Raw genomic sequence first — 27,051 nt, 5'->3', positions numbered from 1 at the left:
AGACCGTCTGTTCCTTGGGCTCTCGGCGCGGAGGCGGGCTAACCGTCGCTAATGGTGGGCTCCGGCTCCTAGGCTACTCAAACGCAGCCAGATGAGCGGACGCACTTTGTTCAGGGTTTAATCATCTCAGGTTTGATCTTGCATCCCTGACTAAAGTGAGTTTGCCTCCGAAATTGTATGTCCTTGTATGTCACGAACCTTACTATGCGGTCCGGGAATGTGTTTCCATATAGAAAACCAACTCATTAATACCTGCACATGTTGATCGGCGGAGCGCGCAAGACAATCAGGTACCGCAGCCTTGCCTGCTCATTGTGCCTAACTGTCATAGTTTATGTTGAGTTGAGGATGCGTCTGCCAAGCACCTTCTCAACCATCATCGCGAATGCTGGCAGGCACCGTTCAGTATCTTATCCACTTGCGTATTAATCTAGGAAATAGCACCACGGAAACCCCGTTTATGCAGCCCCGCAATTCTACAGCCGGAAAACGGACAAATACATAAACAAACGGTAGTGACTTAGCCGTATTCTGGAGACTTTTAGGGTATTTCATCGCCTTTCTGGGGCCGTTAGTTGGAAGCTTCTCTCCTTCTTTTCGCTGCGCCCAATCCTCCCCGAAATCGACAGCGCAATTTAATAGGCGGCCGAGCGTTGTGAGACACCTCTGTGGCGGAAACATGTCAGGGTCTTGACTGCGACTTCTTTGCAATTTATCCTTGGCGCGCTGATCACGCATACCCTTATTCTTTTCCTTCTGTCCCGCTGTTAATCGCCGACACAACCGATTCTGAACTTTCAAATATGTGCATCCTTGTGGAACACGGAACGTGGACCGGTTGCTGGTGTGAGAGTCGGAACCCCGCCCTTTTGGCGTTTTCCGTCCGAGTGTCGGTCTTTGACTCGATTTTCCTCACGTTTTGTATTGCATTCCGAGTGACCTTTGCTTCTTCATGATCGAACAACAGTTCGAACCCCTCTTTCTGACATACGATATCTTACAACCGAAAGGTCCTTATTAACCAACGCATTATCGTTTTCAAATCGTTCGTAATTTTTATGTATTTGAAACCCTATGCTTTCTAATCGTTGTTCCTAGTATTCAAACGTTTTATTAGTATTTGAAAAGCAAGACCAGGAACAAGGAGTAACGGGACAAGTGTTCATAGCCTCGTGATCGCTATTGAGTGGACAAAAGTGAGTTAACCGCTCCCATCGGGCGTTCCTTTGTGAACCGCGAAGACTGACGTGGAAGATTGCTGCGTAAAGCGATATCCGACTCGGAAATCGCTCGAAGGTGGGGTCAAGTCATTCCTTTCATTGTGGACCTGGTCTGAGGATCCAAGTGAGCGGGCATTTACCATTTTGAGCGAGTGCTCTGTTTGTGGCTCCAAAGTAGCGGATGACTGTTTCGCATTTACGCCACATTGGGCAGAGTTGTCCTTGGAATCATAATATGTACTGCTGTTGTGATTTTGCAACGTAACGTGGATGTTAGCATCGCACAGTCTTCGCAATCTTCGTGCTGGTACTTTCGGGACGAATTCCCGTCGTGCGAATTCTCGGACTCGGGGCGACATTGTAGCTGAAGTGCTTCCAACCGCAGCAGTTCGTACAGTATGGATCCATGTGGAATAGAGAAAATGATGTCGAATTCTCCTGGTTCTGGTTCTGCTAGTTCTTCTGATTTCACGTTTCCGGCAAAAGCTCTCCTAAAAGTATTGTTTTTTCAATGAATGTACACCGATGCGTACTCACAGGCATACTGCGGAGAAGAAAGCATCGGAACGGTGCGATTAGCACGGTACCTCGGATATGAACAAGCACAAGTTATGAATCGCTGTAGACGTGTTTTCATATGAGTGCTGACTTAACTTTGTGACTTGAACACATGCATTTGAACTTCTATAGTATGTGAGCGATAGCACGCTCTACTGAAACATGATACCTACGCATTATAGCAGCCTTAAGTGCATAGGACCTGCGTCCGATACTTACATCGCCGGAGACCTATTACACTTGTGCCTGGAAACGGCGCGACCGAGATAGTAGTACAAGAGAGTGTGCTTAATTTGGGCGAAAACCAAATGGACATAGAGCTCTGTTCCGATGATCGTGTGTAGTTTCCCAAATTCTAGTCATCATTATAAAGGCTCTTACATTCGTGCGAGAACTGATCTGTTCATATACTCAAATTGCCGTTGCTTCGTGTCCTTTTACATTTATCAAATTACTTACATCGACGGGACCTTGAGATGACGGTATGATTACACATATCTAGTAGATGAATACAGCATACGAGTCTAAAAACTCCGAGATCGACATCCTCGACAACTCCATATATCTGGAATAGAGTGGCCCTGAATCCAATTCAACGTAAATAACGGAGTGCTTGGTTGGCTCCGTCTAACAGCAGAGCGTCAGCTGACGCAAGCCACCTGCAATTTCAGAAGCATAGTCCCTCGAAAAGTGCGATGCTACGGAGTCGGCATCTCCGGAACTCGGGATCGAAGCAAGAAAAGGATCTAGGTACTCCGTTGTCGCCGTTGCGAACATGGACAGAGGGTCTACTTGCGCTCCGAGCCGATAAGCTGACTTCGACGAACATATGACTTCCCCATAGTCGTCCTCCTCTTCTTCCATAGGAACTACACGACGCCGCTCGGCAGTAGGTCTTTGGTCATTGGTGTCATTTTCTTTGGCTTTGTTGCGATCGGCATCGTAAAGAATGCCTGCCGTAGTAAGGATAATCCTTGCGGCCTCCTTGCTTGAGTCGGCACAATGCAAAGGGTCCTCCGACGAGGCCGCAATATCTGCTGCAAGGCCAATTTGGTTATACAGTACTTCCCAGCGCGAGAACCAGCATCTTTCCCAGAGTCTAGGACAATGAGTTGAACTAGTCAAATCAAGCGAGGCAGATGAAGTCAAGCGTGTTTCAGAGCAGAGATTTCTGGGTTGCGACGGAGTAGTGGCTGTATCTTTCGGAGAACGAGGAGTCACAGGAGTCATGCTAACCAGAGTCGTGTCACTAGTATACGAAGTTGACAGTGTGTCCGCGAAGGAGTCACCTTCATCGAAGTCCTTCACAAAGCTGCTACTCAGTTGCATTGGCTCACACTTCCCAGCGCTGAAATTAGCACGATGGTTGACATCGTATATCCAGATCATTTTAGAAAGCGTCCAAAGTGGGAAGTCCGCGAACCAGGTGTCTACAGATATGAGAAATGGGTCACGAGCTGAAGATAGATCACCTAGACGTGGAAAAATAGCGGGATTGAGGGGAGCTGGACTTTGGGCTGTCGTTTCTTGCTCCTTTTTGCACGATAGATTTGATTTTCTATGCCATGGGCCGGCCGTGACATGAGGGGTCAGCGATTGGGAGGCATTTCCTGTCATGTCAACTATACCATCATAAACATCTTCCAGGGAAACACCCGACTGCCAGAGTGCATACTCGTAGTCGTCCCATTCGCATTTTCGCCTTCTCCAAAGCTCACGGCAATGATATAAAGCTGAATGAGAGTATCCTCGATGTGGGTAGTTATGCCGCGATAAGAGCAGTCTTTTCATAGGTCTTGCACCTGATAATGGAGAAGGATACTTTGGAGATGCAGGGTGAATGACACGTTGTTGATATCGCACGTCCTTTTCAAGGTTATGCAGAACGTTCGTATGAATAATTACAGCATCGCCTTCGCCGTCTTCGTCATCGCTCAGGGCGTCCGGATCGTCTAGTTCAGGTTGCGGTTGTTCTTTTGATTCGACGGCAACCTTACTCGTCCGAATAATTTTATTTAGTACTGGCCATCTGTCAGAAAAACGATTATGCTTGGCCGAGCGCCGCGTAAACGAAGCTTTCCGGTGACTCGTGGCAAGGCCACTTTCTTTGCTGGTAAGGGAATGCATAGTAATTTGTCTTGATTGAGGAACAGGAGAGCTGACGCTGTGCTGGGACGATTCCTTGTCTGTGGACGACTTCGACTGGTGCAGGCCATATGCTGGCATAGTGGAAGTAAAAGATAGAGGCGTTGTGGCCACGTTCAAAATTGCGATAAGCGAGAGGAATGGATCATTCCAGCCGTGCAAACAGACATTGTGGCTGGTAGCGGAAAATGCCGTGGGAATTCACGTGATGTCACAATAAGCAAACAAAGGTCAAATAACGCGTCCGGATTTGGAACCGCGTCACCTCTGTCTTCGACCACCATCATGTCTCCAACAAATAAGGACGATGCAGCACTCGGCCCCGCTCCAGTTACTCCAGGCGGTACATATAGCCTCGAGGTATATTCTTTCACTCATTCTTGGTGCTTTAGCAAACTGAGACTCTTGATATACCATCAACTAGACTATTTCTGTCGGATGCAAAGTATACATAAAAAGGAAAGACTCCGATGGGGAGATAGAAGAACGCCTTGCCGAGATTCTATCTATTCGTGACAAACCGACAAGCTCGTACACAAGGCGTGGAAGACCTGATGAATACGCCGATCAACCGGGCTCGCACATCGAATTCTTTGTGCATTGGGACCAATTCAATAAGCGCCTAGATGAATGGGTATCTGGAGCACGCGTTGTGCTTAGCAGAGACCTTGAATGGCCACGACCGAAAATCCCTGGTCCCAAGAAGTCTGCACCCCCCAATAAGGTTCCTTTAGGACAAACGCAGAAAAAGCGTACAAAGTCACAACAACCAGGATATGTTAATGATTCTGCTGCCCCCAGTCCGTCGCCCGCTGCGGGTCTATCCCCGTTACCATCCATCGGCTTGAAGCGGAAAACACCGCCCGACGAGGAAAGTGTTGCAGATGAGTTCCCTGAAGAGGACGAGAATGACCTTGACGCCGAAGGGGAAATGGATATTGACTCGATGGATCTGACAAATCCTCCCCCTATCAACCCACCGCAAGCTCCCATTAGCAAAGAGCAGGAGATTGAAAAATTGCGTACATCCGGTTCTATGACACAATCCATTTCGGAAGTCGCGCGGGTTAAGAATCTCAACCGACTGCAGCTAGGCAAATATGAAGTGGAGGCCTGGTACTTCAGCCCGTATCCACGAGACTATGCGCACCTTGATGTCCTTTATATATGCGAATTCTGCCTGTCGTACATGCCTTCACCGCTCATGCTAAAACGGCATCGAACTAGATGTACATTGCTTCATCCTCCCGGTAATGAAATCTATCGTGACGGAGAAATCTCCTTCTGGGAAATCGACGGCAGGAAGCAACTCACCTATTGTCGAAATCTGAGTTTATTGTCCAAATGTTTCCTTGACCAGTAAGCATGATGTTTATCTTTCTGAGCCTAATCCATTGACACGCCTTGCAGTAAAACCTTGTATTATGATGTGACCCCATTCCTGTATTATATCATGGTGGGTCTACTTCTATCCTCGACTGAAACGAGTTGTTCTTGATGCCAGGTCAATAGACGAAGAAGGATTCTAGCGGATGTCATATCATCGGTTATTTCTCCAAGGAAAAGGAATCAGCGGATAATTATAATGTTGCTTGCATTCTGACGCTGCCCCAGCACCAGCGGCATGGTTACGGCAAAGTGCTCATTGAGTTTTCGTACGAACTGAGCAAGAAAGAAGGCAAGACTGGCAGCCCGGAAAAGCCACTTAGCGATCTTGGTTTACTGAGCTATCGTGCATACTGGGCGGAAACGATCATTGAATATGTATTGAACGCGCAGGATGAAGTGAGCATTGACGATATCTCACAGCGCACAGCAATTATGGCTTCGGATGTTATGAACACGTGCGTTTTCCTCTAAAAATCCTCGTTTGCTTCGTTTCTTAGATTTGTTGCTGCAGATGTGTCACAATGCAACTCTTCAAGCATTACAAAGGGCAGCACGTGATAATCCTTACCGATTCTATCCTAGAGCAGTATAACAAGGCGAAAGCCAAACGTCGTCTCCGCATAAAACCCGAGAATTTACTCTGGAAGCCGCCGTCCTTCACGCGTGATCAGTTGCGATTTGGCTTCTAGACTGCATTTAGTGATGAAGCGAAGCGCAACCTGGTCGTATACATTCGTTGACAACGATAAGGCTAGTTTGCGCGAAGCTATGTAATATTATTTCATTTCGCAAGAAGGTTCAATATTTCTTATGTGTAGTCAGCTTTTAGACCTATTGGAATTGTACCTGTATTTTACACCTTTAATTGTAATTCTACTGTACAGCCATCAAATGCCGAGAATTCGCCTGCTATATGGCAGATGCTCAGAGTATGATGTCAAGACAAATTTTAATTGAATTGTACGAATCTTGAGTCCTTTTTTCGTCTGCTCAACTCCGATCATAATGCATCCATACCATCATCGTTGCGACCTGCCCCTCTTCGTAAATTCTCCATCGTGTTCGAAGGTGAATCAGCACCCTCAGGGCCAATGTCTCTATTCAGATCAGAAGAGTCCAAGACAGTAAATGGCTCCGAGTCCGCGGTCGAGCTCGCATCGCTGCTTGCACTTGGTGCAACATCGCATAGCGGCAACCGTTCGACATTCAGGGGCTGCACCCTCGGGCGGCGCTCGTGTGGAGGTGAAGCCTGTCGCGATGGCGTCGGAGAGGACAGGAGAGCGCCGGAGAGTTCGAGCTGACGCTCGTCTGACGGACTAAAAAAGCAGGCCTCTGCCTCCGGACCGTCACCTCCCTGCATCGCTTTCCCAAAATGCGTGTAGCGAGTCTGCGGGATCGGGATCGTAAGGCCCACATCAAAGCGTGATTTCAATCTGGATTTGGTCGGGCTGGTCCGTGCGGAAGATGGTGATGCCGCAGTAACGTCAACCTCCGGCGCGGAGGACACATTTCGTACGTCGCGTGCCGTTGCATCAGCAACATCTGCATCGTCCACGCGTACGGGTGGCGTTTCGACGTGGACCATCTCTGATTCAGACCCGTCACTGTCGGGGTAAGTAGCCGGTGCATGTTTTATGTCTGAAGTCGAGGCCCGAGTAGTCTCGACAACACCAAGAGTACGCGCGATGACGTATGCTCCTACATCCTGAGCAAATTCAATTTAAGGGGCGTTATTTACGATTGTCAACCTTTTTGAATTGCTGCATATTAGGGACAAGGCTCACCAGCATCGAGAGCATGGCGAAGGGTGTAATGACAAGAATGGCAACTAATTTGAACGTCGCGGCCGCACTAATGATCCAAGGGTGCTCATCCCAGTTCCAAAGGTACTCGACATAGAGATGCCAGAGCCATGCGGGAATTGCAAGGAGCAGGTACGCGCCGCCCACAACGGACCCGAAGAATCCAGCATCCTCATGATTTTGAGACGACGAAAATTCAACAGGATCAGACATGTGTTATTGTCAAGCAGACCACGAATTTCAGCACAGAGGTAGGAGAAGAGGGATATGATCCCTTGGTCCACCCGCGACGAGGCGACGAAACCGATTTACCGACGATGGTCGAGAGTCATATCTCTGACTGTCAGAAATGGCAGATGTCAGTCACGTGTTGCATTCTAAAGATATGCCTAATTAAGGGCGTCGATCACGTCGTTTGGTAATGACGATCCTTGGCCCATCAATGCTCTCTGTTGCCCCTAGGGCCTTACGCCAACGACAAAAAGAACGTCTGCAGCGCCGGTTGCGTATAAGGCCAACCTTCTGGAGCTGTCAGTGCGAATATTCGTTGACTGGCAGCCGTCAGGCTACCGCATGCTTAATATTCTAAAGCTTCTTGACTTTCTGGGATGCACATCTCGATCGGCGCTGCACTTATCTTCCTCCTCTGGTCTCTTTCTAACTTCCTGCGCAGCTCCGACTCCGAGGATCTATCTACCCGCTCCTTGTCTGGAATTTGTGCCAACTTTTTGGCGGCAGAGCGCAGACAAGGTGGCTTTCGGCTGTCGTTTCCCGTCATATCAATGCACCTCGAAGCCTTAGAAACGTAAGCAAATGAATGAAGGCGGCTCCGTACATCTTTGACTCCTGTGTCTTAACGAATAGCACGTTCTAAGAGGCCGCAATAGAATTGCAAAAAAATGCACCGCGTGCTTCCTGTCCTTCAAGTTCTACAAATCTTTTCTGTCGTTCTCTTCCAAGTCGCTCCGACGCCCGCCTAGGCCAATGATTCTCTGAGGCACCTCCATTTTTCCGAGGTGTCACTCCCTGTAACCTCTGAACCCTTGTCCAAATCCGAATCAGGTGTAAGAATCACCGCATAAGCGCGCTAGACGCTTGATCGCCATCCTGCCTTCCTAACACAATAACCAGAACCGTATTGCGTGCGTTACGGGTGCACTACGAGCGTTCGCCATCTCGATGGAACGAGGCCGGACGAATTGCCGACTTGGCGTCTTCATGTCATTCGATCATTGTGTCCGGAATGCAGAACACCCAGAGTCTTCTCGACAGGCGGTCATTTTTTGCCCGAAACGTTTCCGCTTTCTCTCATTTTATAATTTGCGAGGTCAGATGGATGGACTTCTCCCCTGTCTGGTGGCTGAGTTACACAGGTATTAGTGATCCGGAAGCATCTATTTTTACTACCTCAATACAAGGGCCGGTGTCCATAACTCGCCATTTACATCTCCTTATTCAATTAACACGGCACCACTCATCCACATGGGTCTTTTATTTAACATCCAGGGTCTATGCGGGTTGAACAGATGAGACGAGAACAGACAGATGGTCAGAGGACATCGTTTTTAGTACTACGTATCATGAACAGAGAATACAATCAGTACAGATTACAAACACGGGTGGAGTGGGTTATCCAGTGCAATGCGAAATAAATGAGCGGATGCGGAAAACAGGCTTGACGACAGCGCAGAGCGAGTTAGACATACGAGACGGAAAGAGAAAAAATATATAACCAAGGTGAGACCGACAAAAGTAATACTTATTAGAGCTCGAAATGGTAAGCAAGTCCGACGCAAGCGAAGGTCATAATGAGATAGGAGAGTCTATGGATACATAGTGTTAGACGGCAAAACAACACCGTCGGAGCGGACGAGAATAATTGGTCTCCGCTTCGTCGATTGACTTTCGGGTGGCAAGCATCCGATGACCTCAGTACACCGCACTTCGACGTACGGTGACGGATCTGGGCCAAAGAACACTGTTACCGGATCGGCTTTATTGAAGTTCTCCCCGTAGAGAGTCAACATCTTCGATGCATGCGGATTCGGCTTTGCCAAAGCCGCCCGCGATTGAGGGCAGGTAGACTTTGGAGCCTCCGCGGCGCGGTCGGGAGGCAAGTATTTCACAACACCCGGGAATGGCGTAACCGGCTTCGACGGAATCGGGTATGAACCAGTTACATTCGGTGTCTGCTGGTCAAAGAGAACCGGCGGAACATAGAAGTTGTACCGGATTTGGTCCGTACCGACGATTGTCCACACGCTTGTCTCGCCGATGTCGACAGACCACAGAGCGCCCGAAGAAGCCGTCTGCTCGCCGCCTGATCCATGGCGGCTGCTCGATGTTGAACCTGCTGAGTTCTGACGCCGACGGCCCTTTGCGGAGTGTGTTTTGGTGATTCCTCCACCTGTGCTCGACGTCGAACGCTTCCCGCGTTTGACACGTCCACCATCGTTGGAAGGAAATTCGTAAGACGTCGGAGACGCAGGAGCACTTGTGGTAGACGATGGACCGGCACCAGAAAAGTAGTCTGACGGAGGGGCACCCGAGCCCATAGATGCCGGAGTGCCAACGACTGGACTACTTGGTTGCACAGGCGAGTTCGAACCTCGGGAAGACGGTGCAGCAGGCGGTGTATTCCAAATGCGTCCCTCGACGGGGCGGTAAGTGTTTACCTTCTCGCCCATGCACGAGAGGAATGCGCCAGTGAGACCAGGAGTACCCGGTTCGGGAACACCCTTGTTTGCGTCATAAACTTCAAATGCGATTTTGTGCAATTGCGATACGGGGTCACCGCACACTTCACCTAGTGCGCAGTAGTGATCGGCTACACCCTTTGCACCCTCTGCAAGACCGCCGCCTACGACGGTAGTGCTGTGATCAACTTTTCGGATGATAAGAACTGGAGAAACAACGCCCGACGTAAGGCACTGCAGGACAACTGTCTGGTTGTAGAAGATGGGGATTTGCGAGCCGTTGTTCGTAAATGGAATTGCGTTCGGCGGAGGAGAGGGATAGTCGGCCTGAGGTGGCGGAGGAGGCGGTGCATCAATGCCTCCGGCGGGCTTGTTCACATCGACGATGTACATAACGAAAGGATCTACCACGGAGTCAGAATCACGAAGCGAATTTCGAAATACAAAATTAATGCAACTCACCCCAGCTAGCAGTACGCGCAATGAAAGACGGTGTGGCTGTCCGTGTCCTCTGGTCAACACCCATAAGCGATGCGCCGTCAGAACCCTTGAAAGATGCGCCCGAACCAGAAACGCAAAGATATTTTGTCGAAACTGTCTGCGACCGCAGTCGATGGAACAGAGAGATGGTGGAACCGTGATTGATACACACTAAGAAACAATTAAGCGATGAGCCATGGAAGCGAGGTGAACAATGGAAGGCACATACACTCGAGATTTTTCGCGCTTTGCCGCTTCTTACTAGGCTTGCTGATGACTTTAATGGGACGGGAAGGGAAAACACCGATGACACGCTCTGGCTCATCATCAGATGCAGGCGCCATGATCTTCACGAGCGCCTCCACCTTTTTCTTCTTTTCGTCAACGTCGGAGATATAGAGCTGTTTTCCAACACAGCGGCCGATGAAGGTGGTCCCAGCAGGCGGGTCGTTCACGTCGAATGCTTTGCCAGACGTCGAAGTCCACTCGACGCTGCCCTCCTGCGGCATCGGTTCGCCAGATATGGAGATGACGACGCGTGGCGGTGCCTGCTTCGGCTCCTCGCCGCGCCTTGTCGTTTCAGACCACCACGAGTTACCGATCATGATCGCCGTCGGGGGCGGACAGAGGAAACGCTTCTCTGTCCCATATGACTTCTGCGCGACGCGGGATGACATGACGATCACCGTACGTTCGCCAAAAGCAATTCGGTTTGGTGCGCGAGTGTATTGATCCAAATACGGCCTGTGCGCAGCAGCGAAGGACGAAGGCGCAAAGTCAGAAAGATCACAGTTAGCAACATGTACAAAAATAGAGAACAAAGGGATTATTCTGAAAGGGGTTGAATTCAGTGTGAGAAGACTTACCTGATGAACGATTGCAAGTCTGTAGCGGCACCCATGCCGATATGTGCCTGGAGCTTCATGCGAGAAAGCATTTCGTCCGCGCCAATAGTCTGGCCCGGTAACCGAAGCAAATCCGTCGAGGGCGCAATAGAGGGGAAAGGTCCCATATCGTCAAATCCCCCGACGCTGCCATGCGTTGCGTGCGGATTTACACCTCGCATCATGTCCAGAGAGGAGTGGTGATGCAGTTGTGATGCCCCCGAATGCCCTCCAGGAAAATGTGAAATCCGCTCCTGAAAGTGTGGTATCGAGGACGGAGACGAGAATCCGAGCCCCAGAGCACCATTCGAGCTAAAGTCATCAGGGAAGTCCGACTGGAAACTACCCGTGCTGACGTTGGACGCTCTTCTGTCGTTCATGAGTTCACTATAGCTCGGTTGGAATGCATCTTTGCCGATGCCGTTGCCAAGGTTAGGAAATCCCGGAGAGTTCTGGAGACCAACAACAGAATCGTTAGGTGTCAGCGGAGAAACTTTGCCGCTGGAGTAAGAAGACGGGAGGCCATTTACAAGGTCAAAGGAATTACGGCCATTCGGGGGGAAGGAAGACAGGGAGTCAGCGAAGGGAGAGGAAGCATGTGGGTATAGTGACTCTGATCCGAGGCCTGGGTATCCCTGACCGAGTGAGGAGGACGAGGACGCATTGGTTCTGTAGCGAGAGCCAAAGGCAGCACCACCATTTGAAGACGGGAAATACTCGTAGTTAGACTGCTCCGACGAAATGTCCATGCCGTCCTGCTGATCAAATGCGTGATTCGGACGAGGGCCGCCGGCAAGTGCGCGATCGAAGTCAGATGAAGGGGGGAAGGTGGAATGGTGCTGCTGTTGTTGCTGCGGGTTATGAGGGTTTGAAGGGTGAGCCGGAGAGGGGGAGTAGTCAAGGGTCATGCGCTTGTCGTTGCGGGGATTGAGGAGATCGGCGATGTCGAAGGGGGACGTCATGAAGGGAGCAGGGGAGCGGTGGTCCATTTGGCGGGGATCGTTGGGCGAGTGAGGGGGCAGCGCGCTCCAGATGGCGGCAGCGGTTTGGCTCATCAAGAGGCGGAGAATGGAGGAGGAAAGAGAGGAGGACTTCGCTGATTTATACGAGCGGCAAGAAGGCGGGTCGGTCTGCGTTCACCGTGATCGTGACTCAGTGTGACTGCGCGCGGGGAATTGTCACGCCGTTGTTAGGAGGAGGCGAGGCAGCAGGAGGCACTACTACTAGTAGTATTTCTATGCGCTACTATTCTTGTGCACACGAGCTCAAGCCGATGATCGCTGGACGAGGCGGTCGACGACTCTGTTATGGAGGAGAAACAGAGACGCAGAGGGAGACAGGACGGCGAAGGGCGAGATATTCTGCCATTGATTTATAGGTATAGGAAGGAGGGCGTACGGAAGTTCTAGTCAGCGATGCCGCGGACTCCGGCTGGACATGCGCATAGCTGATGGATATTGATTCGAGAAAGAGAGTCGGAGTCGGATTAGAGCAAGACCATGATTTCCTCTCTGGATCTGCTAATACTGCACACCACATCGCCTCCCATCGCCCATCCGGCTTCCTTCCCAGCCTATCGCTAACAGTACATTCGCCCCCCAACCGTCCCTCGTGGCTCACAACTGCTTCTGCCGTACTTGCTAAAAACATGCATCTCCGCCTCAAACTCTCCTCCCTACTTCTCCGACTTCTGCGCCCAAACGCGCGACACCAGCTGCCGGCACAGTCCGCTCCCTGGCCGAAGCAGACGCGATCCTCTCCCTCTTGGCAGCTCTGGCCTACGCTCCAGTCGACGCGACGATCGAGCAACCAGCCACACTTCTGTATGCACCAACAATTCGCAATTAGCAAATGGGCGGTCTCCTCGGCGATAGTCCGGGACAGCTCGCGTGTTTGCCTTACAATTTTGACTCTGCGATAGGGACAAGCGTCTCTGGCATTCTCGTCTGGCGCACCAGTCACCATCGCGCCATCCAGGGACAGAACGTGCTTACCAAGCGCATTTGACCGTCCCCAGAAGCGGGAAGAAACTCAAATGTCCACTGCACATCTTGTGCCTGGGCTCCCGCTTCTTTGCCCTCCAGAGCATATGGACCATCAATCCGGCCTCCACCGAGCCAGCCGGCTCGGTTCCAACTGTAGACCGTTCTGCAGACTCGGGCTCTGTAGCCCAGCCCACGCCACCACGTACCCCGACCCGTTCGCTGTTCCTTTCGCTTGGGTCTTTAATTATACGACGCATACACTGCCGCCTGTCCGCCCGTCGACAGCGCACAATGATGCGCATCCTTCGTGTCTATACGCGACATCATGCTGTTGATCCGCTTGCCATCGCTGCTCCTCGGCGACACACTTTCGTCTTGTATCACAATCGCAAGTCGATCAAACAATCGCAGTCTGCATCCGTCAAATCGTGAAGTGTACATGTCTTCCTAATCGAATGTTTCATTCACACCAAAACCTATTCTTTGTCTTCTTCGCTTATTGTTTCCTCGTGAGTGACATTACCAATTTTCTTAGTTTCCAGAATCCACCACTCCACATCCACAAATAGAAGCATGAGCCTTTTACCTCAATCTACCTTGGACGCAAGAACCATCTAAAGTCCGGTTCCTCGCGTGGTCAGCCTTATTCCGTGGTCGACCTATATACTTTCCAATTATACATACGGACTTGTGCCACATCTGCGACAGCGTCTAACGGATTTTTGTCGCGGGAGAAACAAGCTTAAATATGCCAGGCCCCACTGGAACCATGGGTATGAACTCGACAGGGTCCGTTATGGATACGACCAAAAACAAGCTCGCGAAATGATTTCGAATAGCCTAAATCAGCTGCACGGCGTCGATGACCATACGGTATACTGCGGAGCAAGCAGCCATGCACAGGCCGTGTCGGATCGCGAAACGGTAAGAGAAAGGTCCCGCTACCGGCGTGCGCCGTGCTCGGTGGTTCTTGAAGACCAATCTCCTACCGCAACGAAGACCACTCATTACAGACAGTTATGCCCAAATCGGCTACTTTTTCTCTGTCTCCCTCCCCGAAGCCCCCTCTCTAGCTTCGTGACTGCTAAAGGCGCCTACATTCTATCCAGTAGGATGAAAAAGAACCCGTCAGCTGCATGGTCCAAGCAAAGGATGGGAATGTGCATACATGGGGTGATTACTCTGCGCGATCGCGACACGGAGGATGATTCAGACCCTTCACCCCCGCATGCAACATACCCTCATTCGGATCGATTTATCGTTGTACATCGTGCATTCTTGGCCGTGGCCTTTCTGCAATGTACAGTGTAACTTCGAATTGCAAATTGCTCTGCAGATTTGTTGACGAAGGGATGCGTAGTCTAGTGGCAGATTCGACATTCTCTCATGCATCGCATGCAGTGCAAACTTTTACTCTTCGACCGCATGCTCGACCTGACTTGAATCTACAAGAAGAGATGCGTTGCCAATCTCTATCCAATCCCCTGCCTCTTCTATCATTCGCGACTTCTCCCGTTATACTCATGCAATCAGTCAATGAAATGCAAGCTCATCTTGCCGCTACGCACACCTCTCAAAGGCGATATCACAGCCGGAATGTATAGCTCCGCAGCCGCGGACCCGGTTACTCGGACGTATTCAGCATCCGCTATCCCGAACATGCGGCACCCACGGCGTCCATATTTTCCATTCTTTCGGACCATTCGCGTGAAAGAAACAAACAACAGAACGATCCCTATGGGTTTAGGAAGCTCGGGAAGGATATCGAAGGCCCTGTCAGCCACTGGTAGGGGGCCCGCAGGACTGGCTGGACGCAATAAAGCTCGTGATAGAGTCCGACTCTGTCTAAGTTAGGCAACATGTCTTCACGCAGACAGAAATTGGCTAGGGACGAGCAATGAGCGTCGTTCTTCTACTAGCAGTTCGGGATTGTTTCTCTTCCCATTGTGCTTCTCTCATTTACCCCTCGCCAAGCCCCGAATCTATTCTCCCACTATATATGCGTAGATTCGAACTCGAGCCCCCAAAAGCAAAAGTTAAAAAGACTCCGACATTCTAATACTGAATTGCATGACAGATTCTTCCTGTTCTTCTATCTTTTTTCACGTTGCCTCAAAGTAAATCAGCAGTATGAAGAGCTACCGAACCTGGACGGATGAACTCACGGCTGTTCTCACAGGAACTGCGCATGCACGAGGGTGCTGGACAAGTATGGACGTTGCAGACCTTGAAGTAGATTAAGATGTCCAGATATTTTAACAAGCGAGCATGCAACCAAATCTGGGATACCAAGATTTCCCGTATTAGCCGCTTGAAAGTGAGGTCCAGCTAATAATATGGCCTAAAGACAAAATACTATTAGACTAAAATATATTTGTTGGTAGGGTCTAGCGGATATGATATTACAATCTAAATATTGAATAATGAGGAGAACGACAATCGTATATTGGCGTGCACAAGCCAAAGCTTCCTATGGACCAAATTCCATTCCTCGCATTTCATTGCCGCCCGTGAAGAAGCCAATGGTGTTCGAAAACATTGCGGCTCTGTCCCGATTAAGGATAAGATACGTTAACATGGCGCTTCGGGAGCGGACAGGAGATTGCGGGAAATTTAATGGTAACTTCGAAGCGGCGCACGAGCACACGTATTATCGCGGCTCCTGATAGCTGTGCTAAGGCACTGGCGGCGTATTAAATTTGGTTTGGCTTTGGACGAATAGTGAATGTGTGCGTTTCGCATCGCTTGAGCTTGGGTATCAGCACTTCACGGATAGATTCCCGGCTAGACAATGGTCTTTACGAGAGGTAACGGCGTTCGGCATTTCGAGCGATACGAGCATGTCGGTCAACTCCCAGCGCTCATCGGCGGCGCATTTTGTTTTCCGAGACTGACCAAGGTATGATGTCCCAAATACTATGATCCACAAATAGTATACTGGAGGAAATAACCATGACGAGACTACAGTTCTAGGCGACTCGATGGACATACGCATCGGCGACTGGCATGCGACACGATCCGAACCATGCTTCAGCTGATACGCCCACTTGCGCGCGATTTGCTCCTACGCGTATTTGACGCCGGAGATGCTGACGCATAGCATTGTGCTGGGGCCATCATGAGCAGGGATCAAGTTGTATGCCGCATGTTGCGGATATATAAGGCGATTTGCTTATTTCGTCTTCGACCTTGGCCGCGCACACGCCTAGCCCCGTCAGAGTCCTTCGCGTAGCCCGCGCCCGACTTTGCTTCCGCCACACGTAAATTTTGCACCGCCCCGCTCCGTCAATCCCCTGTGGATCCAGGTGCGCGCCCAGAGATTCATAATCTATAATTAATCAGGCTAGATCCAGTTGGGCACCGCATTGTTGATGTAGAATACGAATTTGCTTCCTAATAGACGCACGGCGAGGCGGAGAGACTATTTGACAACATATCATACGCAGTATGCGATGCTTGACACACATGTTCACGTATGTGCGACGGGCATGACTTCCCGTCAGTAAAACAATCAGAGGAAACATTGAGACAAGCGGGAAGACTGACCTCCAAGTGAGAGCCGGACCAAGTTGGTGCTCGGTAATCTACTGAATAGTAAGAAGGAACAGACGGAGACCCGTGAGCGCTATTCACTATACTGCATGAACACGCCTCTGTTGCTTTCTGTGATTAAGCTTTGCAAAATGTGCGCTCAAGCTCTGTCAAGTACGTATCACTGCAACGTGCCGTCTCTCTTGTGCATCCTAGCGCCTTCAAGATAACGATTGGTCTTCATCCCCGCTACTCACGACAGAAGCAGCATTTAATGACGTGTGTACAACCGTCCAAACATAGCAACCGATGCGTGCCTCCAAAGAATTGGTTGCCACGCATCAAAATGTAAAAACGTAGATCCCTAACTTTTAAGTCAACTGGTCTCTAAAGGACCGAAACCTAGATTGGGACATTACGTCGAGCAGTCCGCCTTGCACATCAGCTGTTGGGTTGAACCTTTGACTTAAACACGATAAACCCGAGGCAAACGGACATAGAGCGCTCTTCTTAAGACTCTTTGGAGGGCACCTGAACGCACTTATAGCCAAAGGACGCTTTCGGCCTTACTTGCTGGGAGCCGAAATCCGCAGTGATTGATGACAGAGCTGTCTAATTTCGCAGCGGAAGATATTAATTTGAGAGCAAGACAAGGGCCGATTGAATTGTAACGAATCAGGCCTGACATGCAACCACATGCAATAATCAAGTATCAAAAGATATTGATGTCGCAGGCCTTCTCCAGTCTCTGCTTGACATCCGAGAAAGGTAGGATGATGATGAGTTCAAAAAGTCGACGGTGAAAAGCCCTTTGGAGGACAAAGACTGATTAGTCGATCGTCTTCCTTTGAAAGCAGCGTACAGTACCATGGAGTTCAGCAGATTTGGACGGAAGATGCGTGTGCAAGGCGGACCCATCATAATGCAGTCTAACAATATGCACAATTTAACAAATGTGCTCCACATTTCGGCGCAGCACCCTAGAAACTCAGGCACCCAGCAGTATTGGAGGTGTGAGAAGGAATACTGCACATCTTCATCTGCGCTCATCCAAATAGGTCCAATAACCAAAGAAAGTGGGAAAGAGGCTCAAGGATCTAAGTCATGGCAAGAAGTGTCGAACCTCGACATAACAGATCGGAATGAGAGAGCAGAACGACAAGAAGCCCACTTTAGCTAAAAGTATGCACGACAAGTTATTGGCGGCGAAGATACGAAACAGTGTATGCATGTGCTCCACGCTGTTCTTGAGAATCTACCGTAGCCGTTGTAGCAATAAGTCATACGTCGACGTCACATCATATCGCACATTTCTTGCCTATAACCCCGTCCATTCCTAAGTCATCTGGTTGGAGTGTCATTGGCTCTACAAGTCCGTCCGACCGTATGTGCACCCTATGAGATGCCTTTTGTAGAAACAATACACCCACTGTTATCGTTGATTGCAACACGAATAGTATGGTCCCCAACGAGACACGAATCAGCTTCGTGGCGCAATACTGAACGCACCAGCACGATTTGCTGACATACGCTCTTCCTACAACTATAGAGACGAAATCAATCGTGCAATTCATAGGCGATATGAACGTGAGCGCTCACCTACAGTACTGATCAGATCGGCAACGAGTCGAACGGAGAAGTCCAGAAGGTTCGAAGACTTGACTGCTTTCCCATGCATAAATAATCTGAATACAAGCTTTTGTTGATGCAATGGGATTGTAACTCTGAAGGCAGTTATCAACTAAACCTGATATAAGGTTAATTTATAGAATCATAATCAACGGGATGTCTGAACGTGCAAGACATAAGGCACACAATTGTCTCAACAAGCCATCCCAGATCACATCACAAAGCGCAGAGCGTCGAATGTTGGCTAGTTAATTCTCGGCTATCCGGCAACGCGTTGGTCCTATCACGCCCTAAAAGCATCGTTTGGAGGTTTGGTGTGCGGAGAACTTCCACAGCCGATAAGAGACTGATATGCAACGCGAGTCTGAGAAAACAACTGAGCCCATCGCCCAACCATGCGACCTTTGTTTCCTGCGAGTTGAGTTTCAAAGCGTAATGGCTGAAGATAACAACTGAATTCGTATCATGTCCTCAAGTTCAGTAGAAGGATCGTTCCACGCTAATCGCGTCAGTCGAAGTTACAGCGTGTATACGAGACCATGAAAGTATAGCCTCACATCCCTCGATAACGAAGTCTGTTTGTGGTTCTTTTCAGCCACGTGGGTCATACGCTACTGTACACCAATGGAGCGTTGGCAGGAGGAGCACCAGTACGTACACATCGATAACGGGGGCGAAGAGGCACCATATGGTCCTCGCGTTACCGTTACAATACGTAAACGCGCAAGCAGACGCATCAACGAATGATACGGGAATAGGTGTCCAGGACGAAGATAGCCTGCACCAGTTATCAAAAAGCCCGACAGGCGAGGAGATTCTATTAGCCCTCGACAGAGTCACAAATAAGTCAGTATGATAATCAGAGGGATACGATACGCGCCTCAAATATGTCAGATGAGAGTCGAAATTCCAACGGGTAAATTCAACTCTTCGGCTTCGGCAACAGCGGTGTTTAGTGTTGAAATTTTGGATTGCAAAATCAAGCAAGAGGAGGGCCAGTCAGAATAAACTCAATAACAGATGGCTTGGTTTCTGGCGCTTTTGGCGCCATCGTCTAGACCCACTATTTACCACAGCTTGCGAACGCTAATGTGATATACAGGAGAAGTAGTCACGATCACCTTCAGTTTTGCACTACGTTAGTACGTAGTTGCAGTAATAAAATTAAAATATGCAGCAACCCGTGATCTAAAAGGGCACGTGCAGACGTGGTCTTTCGGCAGAGATGAACAGCATGCACAAAGCATTCCATCTCGTCCTCCCAATCCACATCGATTTGTCGGTCATCTTGTTTTCGCGTCATAGAGTCTCTAGACAACAATTGTTTTAATCATCCGACGGACAGTGCGGTACATGGCTTCTACTCGACCTCGACCTCCACCACCGCCTTTGCGGCTATCCCAGCCACAAAGACCTAAATCAGCTCTCATAGACCACCAGCTCCTGTATGATCTGCCTTCGGCTTCTTCCCTACGTTCTCCATCTGCAAATTACGATCAGAATGGAGGAGAGCTCACTTCGAGTCCAGCCACCGCTTCGCGTCCTCCCAGCAGATTTAGCTTCCGTCCTGCGACCCAGGCTGGACGGGCACTGTCTCCTCCTTCCCGCTCACCCCATGGGCGCGCTTCCCCTTCACCCGGGAGAAGCATTGATGATGAGCTTGAAGTATTTGCACTGCAATGTCGTGCTTGGTATGTTACAAGTTTCGTCAGTACTTGCGCGGATGATCTCATTTTCGTCGCGTTTAAGGTATTATGACCAGGATGAGGATGCTGGCCGACGAATGACCCAGACTTTGGCGGGACTTCTTCCGTCCCTTCGAGCAAACTATGCTCGTATACAAGCTTACATTCGAGCTTCGTACCATACGTACCTGGCAGCCCGGCGGAAAGCGGAATTTCAAGCGCATTTGAGTTCAACTGTTAGCGGAGGCTCACTTGCGCCTCATTCTCGATCCCATCCTACTAGTTCTTCCGCTCGCCGCGAGAGGGCAGAGCGCTTTGAGCGCTTTGTAAAAACTTGGTGCAACGCCTCTATGCCAGGCACCCGCCCTTTCTTTGAAAGCTTATGGGCGTGTATGAGATTGCAGGTTGTACCCGAGAACCTCGGCGGAGCTGGTTCTAGACGCATTGAATGGGAGTTTGATGATGCTGTCTTCATGGAATCTGCGTATGTTGTAGTGCAGCTTCATATAAGCACATGGTTAGGAACTGACGTGATGTTCAATAAAGCGGCAAAGAATTTATGCAAGAAGCCATAGACGTATTGAAAGGTGTCAGTAGAGTACTGATTTCTGTGACAGAGCTTTACTGAGCCACATGCACGCAGGTTCTAGGATTCGAGGAGAAATATGCTTCCCGATCTCCTTCTCTTCGACTCTCAGACGACACGGTTTTGACACAACAGCATTCAAGGTCGCAGTCGGAGCCTTTAAGCGCTCAGCTTCTCGTACCGTCTATTTCCCAGAAACCGGGCAAACCCGCGCAGCTACCTCATTCAGGACGTTCTCGGGCCCCTTCTGATCCATTTCTTGATTCAAATACTACATCTTCGACATCTCCTCGAAGCGCAGGATCTTTCCTAGAAGGAAAGGGTGGTGCCGGGGACATGACATCTGGGGTACCGTCCCCGCCCACAAGCGCAGAAATTGATGCCCTCCTCTTACGGACTGCTGGCGGGGAACGTAGATATGCGCCGTCTCTGACGTCTGAGACCTTTGACGACCATGCTCAGCTAAGAACCTGGACCGTTCCAGACCTGTCCAATCCAGAGTTTATGTCCTTGTTGTCTTTCTTTCCGTCCTTCCTTACACGTCGCACCCTTCCACGCTTTCCTGTTGTAAGAGCGTCCAGCAGATGTGGACGTCGTGTCTTGGACCTTGAAGAAACTGGCGCAGATGTCTTAGACGAACAGGATGAAGTGCGGGTCGGGACAGGTGTTCTAAGAGTAGGCTCGCGAGAGAGAACAGGTTCGTGGCGCGGAAATTGGTGGGAACGTTTCAAGATGTGGTTACGGCGTCTGTTCCGGTAGCAGACGGACAGACATGTCTATCGTAAACTCATGGCGTAGCACCAGGATGCCTATTTGTTTCGATGTTCGTAAGGATGCTGGTTTGGCCTTTGCGGTAGATGGGGGATAAAGTGCAGTAGAACTGGCAAGATATTTTTCATCCGGCACCTATTGCGCTGCCGATTATTTTCACGCCACCTTCCCAAACTTCGTCTTGCCATTTTTACTGTTCTTGACATCCCACTCTAGAAGCTCCCTAGATCTTGTCTCGGCATTCGAAGAGCGTCGCCATGTCTGGGCCGATTACAAGCGGCGCTTGTGGTCATGCCGGTATGCTCCATAGTTCCTCTTCTCGCACCCACCGTCAGGCACGATATTCAGCAATTTGGACTAGTGATTTGTACACAATATATTGAATTTATATCCCCTTACTCTTGTTTCTGGCAGTGAACTCAGTCGTGTTAGCTGTGACTTATTACACTGGCTAGCTTCCTTTACACGCGTATGTGGAGCTTGTTCCAATATGTTGATTATGTCAATAGCGGAATCACGGTTGCCAAGAACACTTTTGCATAAGCGCAACCATGAATTATGGCCTCGGCCTGGCGAGCGCCTATACACATGCTACCGAGGCCTTCCTTCATTCATAGTTCCCTCCCGTGAGTAGTGCTCCTGGTTGTGTGGATCATCTGACGCCTGTGAATTGCGACCGACAGGTTCTTTTAGCCGATGAGCTGTAGGAGCCGGAAGTGCCTATTTCCCGGTTAACATGCGACGACGCAGTGATGTCTCAATCCAATGTTTGTACAACGTTATACTTCAACATTTTTTAAGGGAAGGGCCGTAATCTAACGGGTCAAGAAGATTGGCAAACTTCAGAAATTGTGCCTCTCGAACCCTTGGTAAGAAAAGCGTACAACACTCGCAGTACGATTCCATACCACACGCAAAAACCACTGGGTGGTTTATAACGCGATACCTAAGAACGCCAGGAAATTGGCGAAAAGTAAAAGGTCCTCCCAAAACTTGTTTCCCAGTGTGTATTCGAGTGCTAGAATGACGCTCTAGCCTTCAATAAAAGTGTGTAAAATCCCAGTCGAAGATAAGTTTGACAGCTGTTGAATTTCAAATGTTTTACCTTCAACGCGGTTGCTGAAGAGGAGCTCTTCTTCCGAATCCACATCCGAGGTGCTAGACCGACGATCATTGGGCCATGCCAAATGAAGAAGCAGAGTGGTCCACGTGTTTGACTCTGTTTGCCTTCCTAAGAACATTCCCTCCTTCGTGCTGAAGGTTTACATCTCGCAACTTATCCAACGGCAACGAACAGGCGTGACCACTGACATCTATTCTTGATCCAGGGAGCATAGGCGTGTGCCAGTTTCGCTGTCTAAGGTAAAACCCTCCCCGCCACTATTACATGAGCACTTACTTCTTCGGTGGATCCCTGCCTTGAGCGCGAAAATGGATCTCAGGGCGCGTATCGTGACAGAAGCCAGCGTCAAATCCACAAAATAACAAGCGTGGCATTCTTAATTGCAAGCTTTGACTCAACATACGCGACTACCTTGCTTTAAACCATTCTTGATACAATAGACTCTCTCACTTGACCTCTCCGAAGCGCTTGCACGATTTTTACAGCTTCTTATGGGCTTTTTAGACGACACTTCCTACAGCGAACGTCATAGGCCCGCGGACAAAAAATGATCACGAGGATTAATAAACAACCGCTGCATTGACCCACTTCTTTGGTAAATATGCCTTTCTTCTCTGGTCTCACCTGATCCTTCTCTAGCTGGCTTCCCTCTCCTATTGATGTTTTTAATAGACAGCAAAGCCGTGATCTGAAGTCGTGTCGGCTTGTCAGGGCCATGCTCAAAGAAACTCATTCGCTCTTCGCACCGCCAGGCACGTAGGACTTCGCCCGACACCTATATCTGATCCTGCTGTAGACTGCACCTGAGCTAATTGGACCATATTCGATCTATCGTTATTAAGGCCCGCTAGACAGGGTTTTACCTCTAAGTTCACCGAAGCCATCCCTGAGGCTTACGATCCCATAAAGTGCATTAGCAGGTCTTCGCTTGCGGTGGAAATATAGCAAATTATATTTCCAAGAGGTAACTGTCTTGTCAGAAAGTATGCTAATAAAGGACCAATATTAGAGTTGTATGGAGTGTGGACGAACTTACTTGGTGGCGACTCACGCGCTTCCAGGCTGCTTTTGCAAGCGTTTGCCTCTGGACATTAAGTCGCTGATGCCGAGGGACTTTTCACACCTAGCAATGCGGCTTTTGGTGCCTGGCCGAGCTTAAATCGTCTCATGACAATCTTTACCTGTTAGTGAGAATTAACGCCTTCTCTCCGAAAAGTTCTGGCCACCAATGCGGTGAAACTCGTATTTCCAAGGGTCCGACGTTCTGGAATTTACGGAATTGTATTGGTGAGATGATCTTTGCTATAGTTCTGATCTTCGTTTGGAGTCAGTTCAAGTGCCGTGCTAAATATTGCAGCGCAGTCGGCGTACCTTGCGATCGTATGCCCATATGGCCAGATCCCAGCTTGACTCTACATTGGATAGATAGAAGGAATCTGTTGAGGCTGTGTGTACGTCCGGCAGTCTCTCGCATCTTGGATCCGTCGAGAAGAGTACCGGTCAATGGGTCAACACGCCTGGCAGCTCGGCAGTACCGAATCGGAACAAAGTATTATTCTGGTACAAAACCGGTTATGGGAATCGCTCGCTTCCACGTCCATGGTGCAATGGTGGCACCTATCTGACGTGCTGCTGTTCCCTCACCTACGGATCTGCTATCAGAAATCACTTGTATGTGTGAGTAAATGCACTATCTTTATTCGAACTGATATTCAAGCGTCCCAAAATTGACTACACTTTTATTCTAGACACCTCGAAATAACATCGAATGGCTCCAAAGTAGCGTCAAGCCGTCTACCGACTACGTGCATAGTCCTTGGATTTACATTGATGCATCGGATTGAGGCACGATACTACCGAACGGTCTTCCGCATCGCCTCGTCTATTCCGTAGATAAATTCATGTCCATCGGCAGTGAGTAATTCTGTAACAAGCCGAAAGGCGAGTAATTTTGATTCGGATCTATACATTCAGGGGACAGAGGATAGTCCATTTGCTTCGAAATATGAACGATACACACTCTTCTTGCTGCGGTCTATGTTCTCGTCGCATGTTCTACTGGTCTAGCTCACTTTGAACTCCGTGGAGTTCGCCAGTGTTCTGATCATCGATTCCCATCACTTCTTTACAATCTTATTGTTGGGATCATGAAGTCCCTCGCAGACTTGACATCTCCGTTTATTAAATGTTCTGGTAATCCTAATGAATGCCTAAGGTTCTTGCCCTGGATCTTCATCGAACGCTCAAGTGTAGCAAATCTTCCGTCGGACTGCCACTAACACGTTCGACCTGAGCTGATGTCTATCACTGCTCTACCACACATCAGATAAAAATAATGGCTAGCCATCGCGGATGTACGAGCGATGAACCACTCTGTGGCTTTCCCACATGGTCTGGCGGGTATTTCCTAATTGCAACCTTGGAGGCTCAATTACACTTCGGATCTGCGACGATCTGCTCTAAATATTCCTTCTGACATCTGCACCCGAGCGGATTTTACGTTTGCTTCAATGCTCGCGTTGTGCTTATGCCGTTCAGTTATCCACACTTGCCACGGAACGGAGTAAGTCATCTAATTCCGCCGGTTCCTTATTATCTTTTGACGAAGGACGTGCTGATCAATCCTGAAAGCCATAGTCATCATTCTTGACAGTCAAGGAAATGGATGTTTTGAGGCTAGTAGCCCCCGCGGAATCGACAAATTTCGGGGATCTTGGTTACTCACTGTTCTCACGAACTTTACGAGTTGAACATTTAGGCGCTATGTCAGCCTTATCGGGTTATTACGAAGTTATTGTACGCACCTCTCCGGAACTCTGTAAACTATCGCGAGCGGTCAGTGTTAGCCGGCGTGGTCCACTGTGGTCCCAACAGAAGATACGAAAAGCAATTGATTAATAATGAACAACAGGTTCTTCTCATCTCATCATCATGAACTTCGCACAACGCCTTGACAATGTTATCAGGATGACTTCTTGTATCAAAGATCCATGTGCAAGGCAGGTCCGAACACTGCTTCTTCATGTTCTAGTGTTCACACTTGGCAACTCTTTGGCGATAGACTGGGTACTACTCAATTAATTCATTTTGTCTGTCTATGCTGGAAGATGCTGCAGGTTCCAGCTTGTGTGAAACCTGTTAAAGGAAGTCATACGCGAGTAAATTTCTCTGCGGGGGTAAGTCCGTAATCGTGTTGCATATCGTGTCCCTGCTTATGGAGACAAACTCAGAACATTCCCATGTACCGTCTGTCGCAATGATACAATGTATTGACGCATTTTCATACCTTGGCTTGTTATTCGCTGGAGATAACATAGGTCCATACAGTGCAATATGTTGTGGTGAAGTCTATGGGAAAACCAAGCAATTAATGTGACAAACCGTATACAATTGTTTGTAGCCCTGGGTAAAGGCCTAATATTCGAGCGAGCCCTATCAAACTATTCCACTCCTTTGAGAATTTCAAAACGATTCTACTAAGCATATATCTGTCAGGGATACATGTATGGATTAGTCAATGGACGCTCGGCTGAACAATATCGTACACCTTATAGGACGTTGTAGTTGAAGGTCGGAACAGTATGTCTGGCTTTTCAATAACCAGACATCATCGAAATGTCAATGAACTGCATGATTTCAGCCTCTTACGAGGGGTCCAGGCTTGCCGTTCATGACGAAGCATATAAAATACCGAGTTTTTGTAATCGAAATAGGGGATAGTGTTTTTGACTTTTCAATAACCAGACATTCGGTTGACCAACCTGTGGAACCTCTGCACACTAACACTCGGTGTAACCTAATCAGACAGATGACTCGAAATGCACATGTATTAAGAAATCACAGTAGATTCATCCAGACAAAACTGCTCTTTATATCTCAGCATACTCATTGCATCCCTCAGAAGAACTTTAACGGACGTTGTAGAGAGCTGAAAAGAAACAATCAAAAGTGGAAAAATGGACTCGGAGAGGGCTGTAGGCACTACTTGATTTGTATTGCATTCTTTAGTATAGTATACGTACATCGCAGATGTAGTTACAGGTATCAATGTGAGGTCCTAAGTTAGAACTTGCTGATAGTGTGGAGGTACAGAGAAACTGGTGTAGAGATGCAGGAGATGGTTTACACGAGGTGTTGTTAAACGTCCAAGCTATGTAGTAATGCACTGCAGCAGAAGTGAGTGAGTAGAGAAGTTGAAGAGCTTTGGATCGGTGCAGAGTGAAGGCGAGATGAGCTGAGTGTGGAGGTGTGGACTAATTTCTAAGATGCCACAATTTGAGATGTGTATAAACAAAGAGACGAGTGAGGGAGAAGTTGAAGTAGTTTGGATCGGTGTGAGTGAGAGATAGACCAGAGGCGAGATGATGAAAAGAAATGGGGCTGAGGTAGCGCTATAGTACAAACGAGACGGACGCTCAGCGCCGATTGAGATACCACAAATGAACAGAAGGACAGGAACCGGAAACAACGGAGGAAAGATTGAGGAATGTCCTAAAGGTATAAAAATGTAGCAGGGAAATTGACTCATTTATCTTGAGATCACAGAGTTAGAAGGGATGTAAGAACC

At 49.0% G+C, this 27,051-nt stretch overlaps 8 protein-coding genes across 8 annotated transcripts; 4 read left to right on the top strand and 4 right to left on the bottom strand.

Annotated features, from left to right (window-relative positions):
• Window positions 1-1,201: 1,201 nt before the first annotated feature.
• Window positions 1,202-3,905, bottom strand: FOMMEDRAFT_28524 (uncharacterized protein; the record flags this gene model as incomplete). Its single annotated transcript, XM_007266528.1, has 7 exons — window positions 1,202-1,332; window positions 1,506-1,711; window positions 1,758-1,764; window positions 1,998-2,024; window positions 2,160-2,177; window positions 2,238-2,276; window positions 2,438-3,905. The coding sequence occupies 7 exons, from the start codon at window positions 3,903-3,905 to the stop codon at window positions 1,202-1,204; spliced, it is 1,896 nt and encodes a 631-aa protein (XP_007266590.1).
• A 303-nt stretch (window positions 3,906-4,208) lies between these two features.
• FOMMEDRAFT_28523 (uncharacterized protein) lies at window positions 4,209-6,001 on the top strand (the record flags this gene model as incomplete). The annotated part of the gene is made up of 5 exons (XM_007266527.1): window positions 4,209-4,283; window positions 4,348-5,282; window positions 5,334-5,379; window positions 5,436-5,767; window positions 5,824-6,001. 5 exons carry the CDS (start codon window positions 4,209-4,211, stop codon window positions 5,999-6,001), a joined length of 1,566 nt encoding a protein of 521 aa, XP_007266589.1.
• A 311-nt stretch (window positions 6,002-6,312) lies between these two features.
• On the bottom strand, window positions 6,313-7,327 carry FOMMEDRAFT_156239 (uncharacterized protein; the record flags this gene model as incomplete). Its single annotated transcript, XM_007266526.1, has 2 exons — window positions 6,313-7,017; window positions 7,097-7,327. The coding sequence occupies 2 exons, from the start codon at window positions 7,325-7,327 to the stop codon at window positions 6,313-6,315; spliced, it is 936 nt and encodes a 311-aa protein (XP_007266588.1).
• Window positions 7,328-8,937: 1,610 nt separating this feature from the next.
• On the bottom strand, window positions 8,938-12,082 carry FOMMEDRAFT_84197 (LAG1-DNAbind-domain-containing protein; the record flags this gene model as incomplete). The annotated part of the gene is made up of 4 exons (XM_007266525.1): window positions 8,938-10,214; window positions 10,273-10,461; window positions 10,520-11,034; window positions 11,157-12,082. 4 exons carry the CDS (start codon window positions 12,080-12,082, stop codon window positions 8,938-8,940), a joined length of 2,907 nt encoding a protein of 968 aa, XP_007266587.1.
• Window positions 12,083-14,727: 2,645 nt separating this feature from the next.
• Window positions 14,728-15,178, top strand: FOMMEDRAFT_140699 (uncharacterized protein). The gene has a single exon (XM_007266524.1). The coding sequence runs from the start codon at window positions 14,756-14,758 to the stop codon at window positions 15,011-15,013; it is 258 nt and encodes an 85-aa protein (XP_007266586.1). The 5' UTR covers window positions 14,728-14,755; the 3' UTR covers window positions 15,014-15,178.
• Window positions 15,179-15,549: 371 nt separating this feature from the next.
• On the top strand, window positions 15,550-16,237 carry FOMMEDRAFT_168000 (uncharacterized protein; the record flags this gene model as incomplete). The annotated part of the gene is made up of 4 exons (XM_007266523.1): window positions 15,550-15,778; window positions 15,839-15,888; window positions 15,948-16,058; window positions 16,133-16,237. Exons 1-4 carry the CDS (start codon window positions 15,583-15,585, stop codon window positions 16,235-16,237), a joined length of 462 nt encoding a protein of 153 aa, XP_007266585.1. The 5' UTR covers window positions 15,550-15,582.
• Window positions 16,238-19,669: 3,432 nt separating this feature from the next.
• FOMMEDRAFT_122953 (uncharacterized protein) lies at window positions 19,670-21,743 on the top strand (the record flags this gene model as incomplete). Its single annotated transcript, XM_007266522.1, has 4 exons — window positions 19,670-20,010; window positions 20,069-20,488; window positions 20,551-20,593; window positions 20,648-21,743. The coding sequence occupies 4 exons, from the start codon at window positions 19,673-19,675 to the stop codon at window positions 21,347-21,349; spliced, it is 1,503 nt and encodes a 500-aa protein (XP_007266584.1). The 3' UTR covers window positions 21,350-21,743.
• A 1,800-nt stretch (window positions 21,744-23,543) lies between these two features.
• On the bottom strand, window positions 23,544-24,126 carry FOMMEDRAFT_20094 (uncharacterized protein). The gene is made up of 2 exons (XM_007266521.1): window positions 23,847-24,126; window positions 23,544-23,771 (listed from the first exon to the last, which is right to left on the bottom strand). Exons 1-2 carry the CDS (start codon window positions 23,956-23,958, stop codon window positions 23,662-23,664), a joined length of 222 nt encoding a protein of 73 aa, XP_007266583.1. The 5' UTR covers window positions 23,959-24,126; the 3' UTR covers window positions 23,544-23,661.
• Between the last annotated feature and the right edge of the window lie 2,925 nt (window positions 24,127-27,051).

The sequence above is a fragment of the Fomitiporia mediterranea genome, assembly GCF_000271605.1.
Source record: "Fomitiporia mediterranea MF3/22 unplaced genomic scaffold FOMMEscaffold_6, whole genome shotgun sequence".
Lineage (NCBI taxonomy): Eukaryota > Fungi > Basidiomycota > Agaricomycetes > Hymenochaetales > Hymenochaetaceae > Fomitiporia > Fomitiporia mediterranea.
Note: the sequence above shows the minus strand (reverse complement) of the source record. Positions and strands in the feature narration are given on the sequence as shown.